The 13,889-nt window shown below is 47.1% G+C and overlaps 2 protein-coding genes across 17 annotated transcripts in view; both read right to left on the minus strand.

The window, feature by feature from the left end:
* The window catches only part of wbp2nl (WBP2 N-terminal like), a gene marked incomplete at its 3' end in the record, with an annotated part of 179,969 nt that overhangs the window by 112,935 nt on the left and 53,145 nt on the right, over positions 1–13,889 (minus strand).
* Positions 1–13,889, minus strand: part of grin2ba (glutamate receptor, ionotropic, N-methyl D-aspartate 2B, genome duplicate a) — a 50,267-nt gene that overhangs the window by 1,446 nt on the left and 34,932 nt on the right. For 3 of the 16 annotated variants that reach the window (XM_087242029.1, XM_087242028.1, XM_087242027.1), the window contains 12 exons: positions 13,456–13,726; positions 13,166–13,358; positions 12,904–13,018; positions 10,586–10,794; positions 10,177–10,348; positions 9,121–9,274; positions 8,829–8,954; positions 8,309–8,538; positions 7,795–7,955; positions 7,521–7,708; positions 6,804–7,042; positions 1–6,577 (listed from right to left, as the gene is read on the minus strand). The exon at positions 1–6,577 is cut by the window's left edge and continues 1,446 nt beyond it. In XM_087242029.1, the coding sequence (XP_087098155.1) occupies positions 4,514–6,577; positions 6,804–7,042; positions 7,521–7,708; positions 7,795–7,955; positions 8,309–8,538; positions 8,829–8,954; positions 9,121–9,274; positions 10,177–10,348; positions 10,586–10,794; positions 12,904–13,018; positions 13,166–13,358; positions 13,456–13,726 (4,122 nt within the window). In that variant the 3' untranslated portion in view covers positions 1–4,513. 16 annotated transcript variants of the gene reach the window in all.

Below are 13,889 nucleotides of genomic sequence, written 5' to 3' on the forward strand. Positions count from 1 at the left end.
CAATACTCCGTCAATATGAAATGTTCCGTCAATATTCCGTCAATATGAAATGTTCCGTCAATATTCCGTCAATATGAAATGTTCCGTCAATATTCCGTCAATATGAAATGTTCCGTCAATATTCCGTCAATATTAAATGTTCCGTCAATATTCCGTCAATATTAAATGTTCCGTCAATATTCCGTCAATATTAAATATTCCATCAATATTCCGTCAATATTAAATGTTCCGTCAATATTCTGTCAATATTAAATGATCCGTCAATATTAAGGTTTCCATCAATATTCAGTCAATAATAAATGTTCCGTTAAAATTCCGTCAATATTAAATGTTCCGTCAATATTCCGTCAATATTAAATGTTCTGTCAATATTCCGTCAATATTAAATGTTCTGTCAATATTCCGTCAATATTAAATGTTCTGTCAATATTCTGTCAATATTAAATGTTCCGTCAATATTCCGTCAATATTAAGGTTTCCATCAATATTCAGTCAATAATAAATATTCCATCAATATTCCGTCAATATGAAATGTTCCGTCAATATTCCGTCAATATGAAATGTTCCGTCAATATTCCGTCAATATGAAATGTTCCGTCAATATTCCGTCAATATTAAATGTTCCGTCAATATTCCGTCAATATTAAATGTTCCGTCAATATTCCGTCAATATTAAATGTTCCGTCAATATTCTGTCAATATTAAATGATCCGTCAATATTAAGGTTTCCATCAATATTCAGTCAATAATAAATGTTCCGTTAAAATTCCGTCAATATTAAATGTTCCGTCAATATTCCGTCAATATTAAATGTTCTGTCAATATTCCGTCAATATTAAATGTTCTGTCAATATTCCGTCAATATTAAATGTTCCGTCAATATTCCGTCAATATTAAATGTTCTGTCAATATTCTGTCAATATTAAATGTTCCGTCAATATTCCGTCAATATTAAGGTTTCCATCAATATTCAGTCAATAATAAATATTCCATCAATATTCCGTCAATATTAAATGTTCCGTCAATATTCCGTCAATATTAAATGTTCCGTCAATATTCCGTCAATATTAAATATTCCATCAATATTCCGTCAATATTAAATGTTCCGTCAATATTCCGTCAATATTAAATGTTCCGTCAATATTCCGTCAATATTACATGTTCCGTCAATATTCCGTCAATATTAAATGTTCCGTCAATAAATATTAAATGTTCCGTCAATATTCCGTCAATATTAAATGTTCCGTCAATATTCCGTCAATATTAAATGTTCCGTCAATATTCCGTCAATATTAAATGTTCCGTCAATATTCCGTCAATATTAAATATTCCATCAATATTCCGTCAATATTAAATGTTCCGTCAATATTCTGTCAATATTAAATGATCCGTCAATATTAAGGTTTCCATCAATATTCAGTCAATAATAAATGTTCCGTTAAAATTCCGTCAATATTAAATATTCCGTCAATATTCTGTCAATATTAAATGTTCTGTCAATATTCTGTCAATATTAAATGTTCCGTCAATATTCCGTCAATATTAAATGTTCTGTCAATATTCCGTCAATATTAAATGTTCTGTCAATATTCCGTCAATATTAAATGTTCCGTCAATATTCCGTCAATATTAAATGTTCTGTCAATATTCTGTCAATATTAAATGTTCCGTCAATATTCCGTCAATATTAAGGTTTCCATCAATATTCAGTCAATAATAAATATTCCATCAATATTCCGTCAATATTAAATGTTCCGTCAATATTCCGTCAATATTAAATATTCCATCAATATTCCGTCAATATTAAATGTTCCGTCAATATTCCGTCAATATTAAATGTTCCGTCAATATTCCGTCAATATTACATGTTCCGTCAATATTCCGTCAATATTAAATGTTCCGTCAATAAATATTAAATGTTCCGTCAATATTCCGTCAATATTAAATGTTCCGTCAATATTCCGTCAATATTAAATGTTCCGTCAATATTCCGTCAATATTAAATGTTCCGTCAATATTCCGTCAATATTAAATGTTCCGTCAATATTCCGTCAATATTAAATGTTCCGTCAATATTCCGTCAATATTACATGTTCCGTCAATATTCCGTCAATATTAAATGTTCCGTCAATAAATATTAAATGTTCCGTCAATATTCCGTCAATATTAAATGTTCCGTCAATATTCCGTCAATATTAAATGTTCCGTCAATATTCCGTCAATATTAAATGTTCCGTCAATATTCCGTCAATATTAAATATTCCATCAATATTCCGTCAATATTAAATGTTCCGTCAATATTCTGTCAATATTAAATGATCCGTCAATATTAAGGTTTCCATCAATATTCAGTCAATAATAAATGTTCCGTTAAAATTCCGTCAATATTAAATATTCCGTCAATATTCTGTCAATATTAAATGTTCTGTCAATATTCTGTCAATATTAAATGTTCCGTCAATATTCCGTCAATATTAAATGTTCTGTCAATATTCCGTCAATATTAAATGTTCTGTCAATATTCCGTCAATATTAAATGTTCCGTCAATATTCCGTCAATATTAAATGTTCTGTCAATATTCTGTCAATATTAAATGTTCCGTCAATATTCCGTCAATATTAAGGTTTCCATCAATATTCAGTCAATAATAAATATTCCATCAATATTCCGTCAATATTAAATGTTCCGTCAATATTCCGTCAATATTAAATATTCCATCAATATTCCGTCAATATTAAATGTTCCGTCAATATTCCGTCAATATTAAATGTTCCGTCAATATTCCGTCAATATTACATGTTCCGTCAATATTCCGTCAATATTAAATGTTCCGTCAATAAATATTAAATGTTCCGTCAATATTCCGTCAATATTAAATGTTCCGTCAATATTCCGTCAATATTAAATGTTCCGTCAATATTCCGTCAATATTAAATGTTCCGTCAATATTCCGTCAATATTAAATGTTCCGTCAATATTCCGACAATATCAAATGTTCTGTTAATATTAAGGTTATCATGCCGTCAGAATCTTATACCGGCACATGTCTAGGGGTACATTTCCAAAAACCATCGTTAGCCAATTAAAGTCGCAAGTTCCGTCATTACAAACATAGTTCATTAATTTGACGTTTCCCAAATCCATCACTCCAACGAACATGATCAAACTGCATCATAAACTTGTGTGCTTGCAGCTACACCTCTAGAGCTGCAATTAGAAACAGAGTTCCTGGCTGTGTTCTATTCCCTATGCCCTATTCATTTAGAACATTCCAACATTTAAACTTAGAGTTATTAAAATAAACAGCATTAAGCTCATCTCTCCTAGGTGTGATTTGCTTTTAGTGTTTTACAGTTCAGTTTTAGCCATCTTCATATTAATAACTGCAGTCTCTTTGTTTTTTAAAAGAGCATAGTGTAGAGCAGTAATCACAGTACTGTAAACCCTGATATTGTTATCCAAGATCATCACACCGTCTGAAGCTTATAATACTGGCCCATGCCTACTCGGTTGAAGAGGTTTACAGCTTTAAATACATAAACATTGGGTCTCAGGCGCGTCCTCGCTGGTGTAGCGAAGTAAACAAGTGAGAGAGTCTGGAAGCCTTCTAGAGGACGACCAGACCAATAAACCAGAGAAACTTAGCAAACTAAAGGAGATTAAACTAAACATGTCCAGCAGGGGGCGGCGCAGCTCTGCTCAGACGAATAAAGGACAAGCGGCGGCTTAGAAGGCGCTAAACTATCAGAATTAAGTCGTTAATATGAGTTTAAAAGCAAACTAGCGCTTAAAATATCACTTATGATCATAACGCTGGCTAAATTTGCATATGTTTTTGTTCTGTTTTTGTCTTTATTTTGGTTACTCGTAGTAGCTGAAAAAGCTCTATTAAAGGTCGACCTTATATAAAGAGAAGTGTATTTACAGAGCCGAACGCCGCTCTCTCAGCCTTCGCCTGCTCACAGAGTCACGTGACACCAGCTGTTCTGTGGGATATATGAAACATCACGGCAGTGGAGACTTGAATATAAATGAAGCCATAAAACTCAGCAGAGGCTTGTGCACTTTCACTAATGCACGCGTGTTTCATGGCAGTAAAGAGCATGGGAGAGGCTGTTGCCATGGAAACGTTAGGCTGATGCGGAGACTGGATTGATCATCACATTCACATCTCAGCGAAGGCCTCTTGAGCAGAGCAAACCCGTCTCAGATCAGATCAGATCGGCAGTCAGTCTCTGAGGTACAGTTATTACCCTGTTTCAACAGAAAGCATTAATTAGGTGTTCGTGATTGTATCTTCACAGAGGAGTGTAGGATGGAGGTGAAGTGGCCATCTGCTCCGCTGTTCTTGCGCTCGGCAGATGGACCTGCTCTTGTTCCCACCAGCTCGCCGAGATGAAGACACTGGTGTAAACATGAACTTCACAGGAAATGACATTTCAATTCTCTCAAGTTCTGCGTGTTCTGCTAAAATCTGGAGAGCAAACAGAATGCTCCGTCTTTCTCTGATTCTCACACGTCAGACTCGATGCTGGACAGTTTCTCGTACACGTGTCCGTTGCTGCCGTTGAAGGGCCGCGGGGGCCCGAGGCTGAGCTTGCTGGTGTGGTGGTTCCCCATGCACAGCTCCGCAGGGAAGCGCGGCGCCAGGCTGGACATGACTCCTGCGGGGCCGCTGTGCTGCGGCGTGTTCACGTAGTAGGACTTGCCTCCGTGCAGCAGACACTGGTCGTCTCCAAAGGTGGGGATGAAGGGGTTGTGGTTGGTGCGGTCGGGGTAGAGGGATTTGGATAGGGAGTGCGCGGGCCCCTCCATGAGTCCCCGCTCTCGTGGGTCCCTGTCCCCGAAGGAGCGGCGGTGGGGTGTGCTCTCTCCCGCTCGGTACAACCCGAACCCTGAGCCCTTCCCGTAGAACAGCGGGTCCTGCTCTGTGTCCTGCTCGGGACCCGCCGGATGCTCGAATATGTGTGCGAAGGGGCTGGAGGCGTCCATGCAGCGCTCCCGCTCTTTGAGGCTGACGCTGCGTGGCGGAGGCAACGCTGCTGGTCCGCCGAACCCCAGCGGGACACCGATCCCGCCTAACTCTTCCCTCTGCAGGTCAACAAAGGTGTCATAGGAATGCTGGCGGCGCAGCGGTTTCCCACTGAATGCCCTGCGGCGCTGAGCCGGCGTCTGCCCCCGGCTGCTGCTGAGCTGCTCCAGCAGGTGATTACTGTCCTCGCTGATGTCGTACAGGTTTCCTGACTTCTTGCAGGCGTCACAGCGCATGCAGGTGGCAGAGCTGGGCCGGCTGCTGCCCACCCCTCCTGATGCCCCACAGCCGCCACCGTAGGCTGTGCTGCCCGTGTGCAGGATGGCGCCCCCGTGCAGGGCTGTGGGTTTGCTGCCCGCACTGCTGGCTCGACAGCTCCGGCACTCCCACCCACCACTTCCGCTGCCGCTCCGGCTGTCCAGCTTCTTAGGTTTGCTCTTCAGGAACTCGTCCACAGACACCAGGCTGGTGCAGTTTCCTCCACCGCCGCCGCCCGGCCCATCTGTCAAATCCACATGCTCCCACTGTGGGACACCTTCTTTGGGCCGGAACTGGTCCAAGTAGAAATCCTTGAGGCTCTCCTTGTCCTGTAGCAGGTATGAGGTGGAGCTGACACCGCCACGTTTGCGCTCCGATGGAGGTGAGGCGGAGCGGTGGCCGTGGTGGTGATGGTGGTGGTGCTGGCGGCGGCGGTGGTGACCCATCTCGATCTCATCAAGTTCGCGTCGGGACTTTGCAGACGCGGGCCTCTTCTTCAGGCTGTCTCTGTACTGCTTTCGTTTTTTAGCATTGCCCTCTAGATTGCCGTAGGTGACTGTGTGAGTGGAAATATCGGACACGTCCGAGCGGATGTTTCCGTCATCGGCTCCGCCGCAGTACCGGTCATGCCCTGCGATGTACCCTGAACTGGACGCTCCACCTTTAAAGGAGAACTTCCCGTACAGGTCAGCCAGCCCCTGCTTTAGGCCCGGGCCTGACGGAGGAGTCTGGCTCTGCAGCAGGTCAAATTTGCTCATGTTCCTGTGGGTCAGGGCAGAGCGCGGCTGCGTGGTGAATATTGGGGCCACGCCGCCACCCAGGCTCTCACAGTCAAACATGCCACCCTCCAGAGAGCTGCTGGAGCCCAGGCTAAGGGGCCGGTTGGGCGGGGGGCCCGCTAACCCCAGGGCAGAGCCGCCATGGTGGTGCAGGTAGTGGTCCTGGTATAAGTTGCTGTCCTTCAAATGTAGGTTCCCAAAGGTGCGCTCCACCTCGCTGATGTAGTCGCTGAACATGTTGTCGTCAGGCAGGTATGGTGCTTTGCAGTCCGAGTGTCCGGCTAGGCTGCGGCGGTGCTCACTAATGTCATACACTGAAGACTCACGGCGGATGAAGTCCAGTGCACTGTGCGGAGAGCCGTTGACCCCGGAGAGAGACGCCATGTTCTTGGCGGTGCGCAGCAGACGCAGGATGTTGGAGTGTGTGTTGTTCATGGTGGCGGAGGGAGAATTCAGCGCAGAACTCTTGTCTTCAATCTCAACTCCATGAATACAGCTATAAATCTCCTGAGAGAGGCAGAGAGAGAGAAGCGTGTCAGTATCAGCTCCTGAAACTACACAGTAGCCAACATTTAAAGAGGATCATCGCCTTTCATTAAAGGTGTCCTACATCTACAGAACGACCCCCATTCTGGTGTTCAAGGTGTTTGGATCCTCTTCAGATGTTGGCTACTGTTCTCCACGCTGCATTACTGTGCTGTGTGTTCTGTGAGTGTGTTAGCGGCAGATTTACCCTGCTGATGGTGAAGGTGAAGCCTGGTTTCCCCGAGCACACACCCATGAAGCAGAAGCGCATGTGCCAGTAGAAGACGTGCTCCGCGATGAAGGTGATGAGGGACAGGGCCATGGCGGCGCCCAGCATGTAGAACACACCCGCCATATTGTCCACGTCCAGCTGGCTGCTCATCACCTCATTCTTCTCATGATGGCAGATCCCCGTCAGCCAGAGAGCCTCCAGCTCCTCCATCTCACCTACAGCACACACACACACACACACACACACAGTGAGCATGATGGGATGCAGCGCTCCTTTATAAACTGCAGATTGGCTGTATTTGTGAGCTCAACACTGCTGGTAGACACAATACAGCCATAATCTCAATCCAAATGTGACAGTGGCAGTGACCTGTGACATGAGCCTGAGCACACACTGCTCTCCTGCCTGACCTCTGCAGTATTCTCCTGAAACATCACGGCTCTCTTCTCCTCATCTGTGTGATCTGCTCTGACACAGTCTCCATGGTAAAGGCGCTGTAGGACTGAGGATGACTTGTGTTTGTGTGCTAGCGCAGGGATGCCTGCTTGTGTTCCGCTAGTAAAGCGCTTGGCAGATCTGCTGTGAGTGACTCAGCGAGAGCAGCTGTGCATGGGAACACACTCTTCACACACCGGCAGAATCACCGGACTAGCGTCTGTCTGTGCGTCTGCATGTGTGTGTGTCTGTGTTTACCGTCTCCGAATAGCTGCAGGATGGCCAGGTCCACCTGTCTCTTCCAGCCCGAGTCCTTCTGGATGGCGATGCCGTATCCGGTGGAGGCGAACACCTTCCCGGAGCCGATGGTCACCAGTTTGCAGCCCTCATCTCGGCCTGCCATGTAGTTCAGCACCGCCGCGTCATAGATGAACGCGTCCAGCTTTCTGTGGTTAAACACACACATGCGTTGAGAACCCTCAGTGTGTGTGTGTGTGTGTGTGTTTTGGGGAATATGTGTCTGGAGTCTCACCCTGTCTTCAGGCTCTCCAGGGCTTCGACCACGTTGCGCTGGTGGAACTTCACCATGTAGGAGTGCATGTCTCTGTAGTTATTGCGGATGTTCCTCTCGGTGCTGCCGTTCGGGACCGTCCCGAAGCGAAACGGAGGAGAGAAATCATTGGGATTCTGAAACTGAAGACCAAACACAGAGTGAGCAAACAAACGAATGGGCCATCTCCACCCAGCGGAGCGGTGCGGTTCACTATGGTACTGAACCGTCCTGTACTGAACCGCACTGCTGACTGTAGAGCAGGGGTCACCAAACTTGTGCCTGGAGGTCTGGTGTCCTGCAGAGTTTACCTCCAGCCCTAATCAAACACACCTGACCATGCTGATCAAGCTCTTACTAGTTGAAACACCCAGGCAGGTGTGTTGAGGCAAGTTGGAGCTAAACCCTGCAGGGCACCGGACCTCCAGGACCGAGATTGGTGACCCCTGCTGTAGAGAATCATGAGCTTCACATTCTCGATGGTCTACTGATGCACCTTCTTGTCGCTGAGGCCGGACACCTGGTCCACGTACTCCTCCTGGATCATGAACGCAGCCAGGTTAGCGGTGTAGCTGGCCAGGAAGATCACAGCGAAGAAGGCCCAGACGGAGACCATGATCTTGCTGGTGGTTCCTCTGGGGTTCTGCACCGGCACAGAGTTATTGAAGACCAGACCCCACAGCAGCCAGATGGCCTTCCCGATGGTGAAGGAGGGCCCGCCGGCCTCTGAGCACACACACACACACACACACACACAGGTCACACTCAAGGAGAGCAGTCTGTTCATCAGTGCTGACGGTGAAGAGAGAAACATTCTCTATCTGCTGCTGTTGGTCATCTACACAGCACTGAGCTCAGGTCACAGAGAGCGCTCAGACTGCAGTAGATGCTGCTCCTCATGAACCTGGAGCGTACAGCATCAACACAACACACTGAGCTGAACACTGCTCTCCCTCCTGTGACCCCGGATGTCTGCGGGGGTCAGAGCTCTATACTGAGAGTGTACTCAGACTGACCTCTGCCGTCTGCCAGACAGCGGTTGTAGCCCACAGGACTGAAGTACTCGAAGATGAAGACGGCGATGGCGGAGACCAGCAGCAGCATCACAAACATCATGATCCACACGTCTGCGCTGAAGGGCTCTGCCGGACACGACACACAGAAACAGAGAGAGACAGACAGGTCATTTACTGCAGACAGACAGACGGACAAAGAGAGAGACAAAGAGATAGATAGATAGACAGACAGACAGACAGACAGACAGACAGACAGACAGACAGACAGACAGACAGACAGACAGAGTCTCACCCAGGAAAGCGGAGGGGGAGACAGTGCCGTTGCTCCTGGACACCATCACACTGATGCCGGTCTCGATGAAGGGAACAGAGAAGTCGATGACCTCTGAGCGCTCCTCGTTTATAGTCAGAGAGCCCACGGCCATATGAGCGTTCTTCAGCACCACCTGCAGACACACACACACACACACACACACACACCTGCATGACCATTTCTGACAAAACCTCCACAATGCGACACACCACACCTTTACTCAGTGGATATTCTGACCTCAGATCTGCCGTTAGCTGATGATCAGATTATGTAGAGTGTATGCAAATCACTGCATAATTAATTAGCGAATACATTACAGCAGATAACAACATCACACTTACACAACAACACACTGCTGAACGTGTGTGACGATACGGCGCTACAGCTCCAGCCTCCACACTGACCAACTTATAGAGAGCAGTGTGTGTGTGTGTGTGTGTGTGTGTGTGTGTGTGTGTGTGTGTGTGTGTGTGTGTGTGTGTGTGTGTGTGTGTGTGTGTGTGTGTGTGTGCGTGTGTGTGTCAGATACCTTTATCACATGTCATAAATATATCACACACACACACAGCAGCGTCATCTACAGTCCAGACACTGACATGAGGAGATCTGAAGACGTGCAGCAGTGTGTGTGTGTGTGTGTGTGTGTGTGTGTGTGAGAGAGAGATTCTAGATCAACAACAGACAGTAAGTGGGTTATCAAGCTGTCTCTCTCTCCGTCTGTCTCTCTCTCTGTGTTGGTAAATTTAGCTCTAAATACCTGAACTCCACTTCACATGACTAAACTGGGGCACGACAGAGAGTGTGTGTGTGAGTGTGTGTGTGTGTGTGTGTGTGACGATGGGATGTGAGAAAAGCAGATTGAAACCATGCATATTTTTAAGAATAAAGACACACACACACACACACACACACACGCACACACACACACACAACCCTAAATGGGGACACCAGATCTGCTGTGTGTTTACAGAGGCCTGCAGCAGATAATGAAGATCTCACACACACACACACACACACACACACACACTCTCGTACCTCTCCCACCATGCCGTTCCAGGTGCCGTTGATCTTCTTGCCGTGTTTGCCGTTGGTCACCAGGTAGAGGTCGTAGGTGAACTTGACGTTCTTGGCGATCTTCTTGAGGATGTCGATGCAGAACCCTTTACAGCAGCGCTTGATGTAGACGGCCGAGTCCTGCGTCTGATTGCTGGAGCACACACACACACACATCTGCGTCAGTACCTGTATGTGTGTGTGTGTGTGTGTGTGTGATCACTGTAGTACACTCCTCTGCGCTACAGATATTAGCTATACTGCTAATGTGCTAATGCTAGTGTCTGGCTGTGTTGGTCAGCTGTGGTGTGTGTGTGTGTGCTGCGGCATCAGCTGTTTGTGGTGTGTGTTGTAGTGTGTGTGTGTGTGTGTGTGTATTCTGTGCTCATACAGGGCTTTGAGCTGCTTCCGGCAGGGTACGGTGTTCCTCATGCAGGTTCCGCTCAGCGGGTCCACGTCCTCCACGATGACGAACGGCGCCTCCTCCAGCGTCACGATGGACAGATGATCGTCCTCACGAGCCTCCGGCCCAGAGTACAGCTCAAACCTCGGCCACACGTGATACTTCATGGAGAGAGAGCCGTTCTCCCACTTACCTACCTGTGCGCACACACACACACACACGCGCGCACACACACACACACACACACAAACACACACAAACACACACAAACACACACACTTTAACATTGTGTTTAGGCTCACTTGTGAGAAATAATTCCCAATAAACACTAGAGAAGCAGACGTCACTCAGCTGATGGATCATAGTAGCTTGTGTCGGATATAATTTACCAGCAGACAAAGCAGATATTTTATAGCATACGCAAACACACACACATAAACTCACCGGCCACTTTATTAGGTACACCTGTCCAACTGCTCATTAACATAGATGTCTAATCAGCCAATCACAGGGCAGCAGCTCACTGCATTTCAGCATGCAGACATGGTCAAGAGGATCTGCTGCAGGTCAGAGCGAGCATCAGAATGGGGAAGAAAGGGGATTTTAGTGATTTTGATCGTGGCATGGTTGCTGCTGCCAGACGGACTGCTCTGAGTATTTCAGAAACTGCTGATCTACTGGGATTTTCACGCACAACCATCTCTAGGCTTTGCAGAGAATGCTCCGACAAAGAGGAGATATCCAGTGAGCGGCAGTTCTGTGGGCGCAAATGCCTTGTTGATGAGGCCAGAGGTCAGAGGAGAATGGCCAGACTGGTTCCAGCTGATAGAAAGGCAACAGTAACTCAAATAAGCACTCGTTATAACCGAGCTCTGCAGAAGAGCATCTCTGAACACACAACACGTCCAACCTTGAGGCGGATGGGCTACAGCAGCAGAAGAGCACACCGGGTGCCGCTCCTGTCAGCTAAGAACAGGAAACTGAGGCTACAATTCACACAGACTCACCAAAACTGGACAATAGAAGATTGGAGAAACGTTGCTGCTCTGATGAGTCTCCATTTCTGCTCACACATTCAGATGCTCGGCTCAACAACATGAAAGCATGGATCATCCTGCCTTGTATCAGCGGTTCAGGCTGGTGGTGGTGGTGTAATGGTGTGGGGGAGATTTTCTTTGGGTCCATTAGTACCAATTGAGCATCAACGCCACAGCCTACCTGAGTATTGCTGCTGACCATGTCCATCCCTTTATGAGCACAGTGTCTCCATCTTCTGATGGCTACTTCCAGCAGGATAACGCAGCATGTCATAAAGCTCAATCATCTCAGACTGCTGAACATGACGATGAGTTCACTGTACTCAAATGGCCTCCACAGTCACCAGAGCTCAATCCAATAGAGCAGCTTTGGGATGTGGTGGAACGGGAGATTGGCATCATGGATGTGCAGCCGACAAATCTGCAGCAACTGTGTGATGCTATCATGACAATATGGAGCAAAATCTCTGAGGAATATTTCCAGCAGCTTGTTGAATCTCTGACACCAAGGATTAAAGCAGATCTGAAGGTGAAAGAGGTCCAACCCGGTACTAGTGAGGTGTACCTAATAAAGTGGCCGCCGTGTGTACACACAATTAAGCTCAAACACACATGCACACATATACAGACTCACAGGCACACTGGTATTGGTGGTTTCTGAGGACTCTTCATGGGTGTAATGTCTTTCACACAGTAAAAAACAGATTATAAGCCCCTCCCCGTCTCTCCCTCATGAACACATTGGTGATTGTTTCTGTCGTCTGCTCATACAACTGTCTCTCATCTAATCATCTGACCAATCAAATGCTCTCTAGTGTCTGACAAGCCCCACCCCCTTATTCTCATTGGCTGTTCATTTGATGCAATTGAGCTCAAACACTCCCACTGGCAGAGCTGTGAGGAAAACAAACACTATTGGCTGCTTTTATTAAGGGGAGGAGCTACTCTATGCATGAATAAAGCATGCGCATCACAGCCCCTTAAACATGTCGAATTACAAGAACACAAGACAGGTCCCCATAAACCCCCTCATCATTGAAATGCAGTATACCCATCATATCTGTGTCCTGGTGAACCACCCAAACCAGTACACACACACACACACACACACACACACACACCTCCTTCACAGAGACAGACAGGCATGCGCATCTGCTAAACACACACTTTGAGCCATGAGTCCACTGGATGAAGATGATGATGGTGATGATGATGATGAAGATCAGCACAGACTCCTCAGAGCTCAGGGGATGTTCGGGTGTGTCTTACTCTGTCCCACTGCCGCTCCTTATCCAGCAGGATGATCACCAGCTTAGGGTGCATCTGATAGCCGTCCTCACTGAACGACAGATTGCGGCCCTCGAACGTCACGTTCATCAGGTACCTGACACACAAGCACGCACACACACACACACACACACACACACACACACACAAGCACGCACACACACACACACAGTTATTAGTAGTCTGTGTGTGTGTGTGTGGTGTAGTGTGTGAGTGTGTGTATTGTGTGTAGTGTGGACCCCACCTGAGCACCTCGTTGTTGTTCCCCGTCATCGGGCTCTTCTTGTCCGGGGCCCCGTGGCACTCAGACTTCAGCAGCGTGTGCGGCCCGCGGTCCATCATCATGGTGGAGGTTGCCGTGGCGATAACAGCCACACCATCACGCACACGCGCCTCCAGCCCATAATCCCACTCATCATACGACACTGAGATCATGCCTGCGCACACACACACACACACACACACACGTGTCAGAGAACATCTGCACCTACAGTGTGTGTGTGTGTGTGTGGGATGTGTCCAGATGTACGTCACCTGTCGGAAACTCCGCCGGGATGTGATCAGCGTCTCCGGCCACCAGCGAGGGCACGATCCAGGTGTACCCGTACCCCGTGAGGCCGACGGAGTGCGCCACCTGGAAGATGATGTTGGCCTCCTCTTTGGTGGAGTAGAGCAGGATGACGGGGCTCTGCAGCTTCTTCAGCAGGTTCTGGATCTTAGCGTCTCCGTCATCCACAGACATGTCCAGCAGCAGCACCTCCTCCAGCTCCCAGCCCACAAAACTGTTCTCGATGGTGCTGCGGATCTACACCAGACCACAGACGCGTCAGAACAAACAGCAGAGGGCGCTCTAGACTAGAGTTTAACAGCAGAGGGCGCTCTAGACTAGAGTTTAACAGCAGAGGGCGCTCTAGGCTAGAGTTTAACAGCAGAGGGCGCTCTAGACTAGAGTTTAACAGCAGAGGGCG

This window comes from Danio rerio, chromosome 3 (assembly GCF_052040795.2).
Source record: "Danio rerio strain M-AB ecotype USA chromosome 3, GRCz13ab, whole genome shotgun sequence".
NCBI classification, from domain to species: domain Eukaryota; kingdom Metazoa; phylum Chordata; class Actinopteri; order Cypriniformes; family Danionidae; genus Danio; species Danio rerio.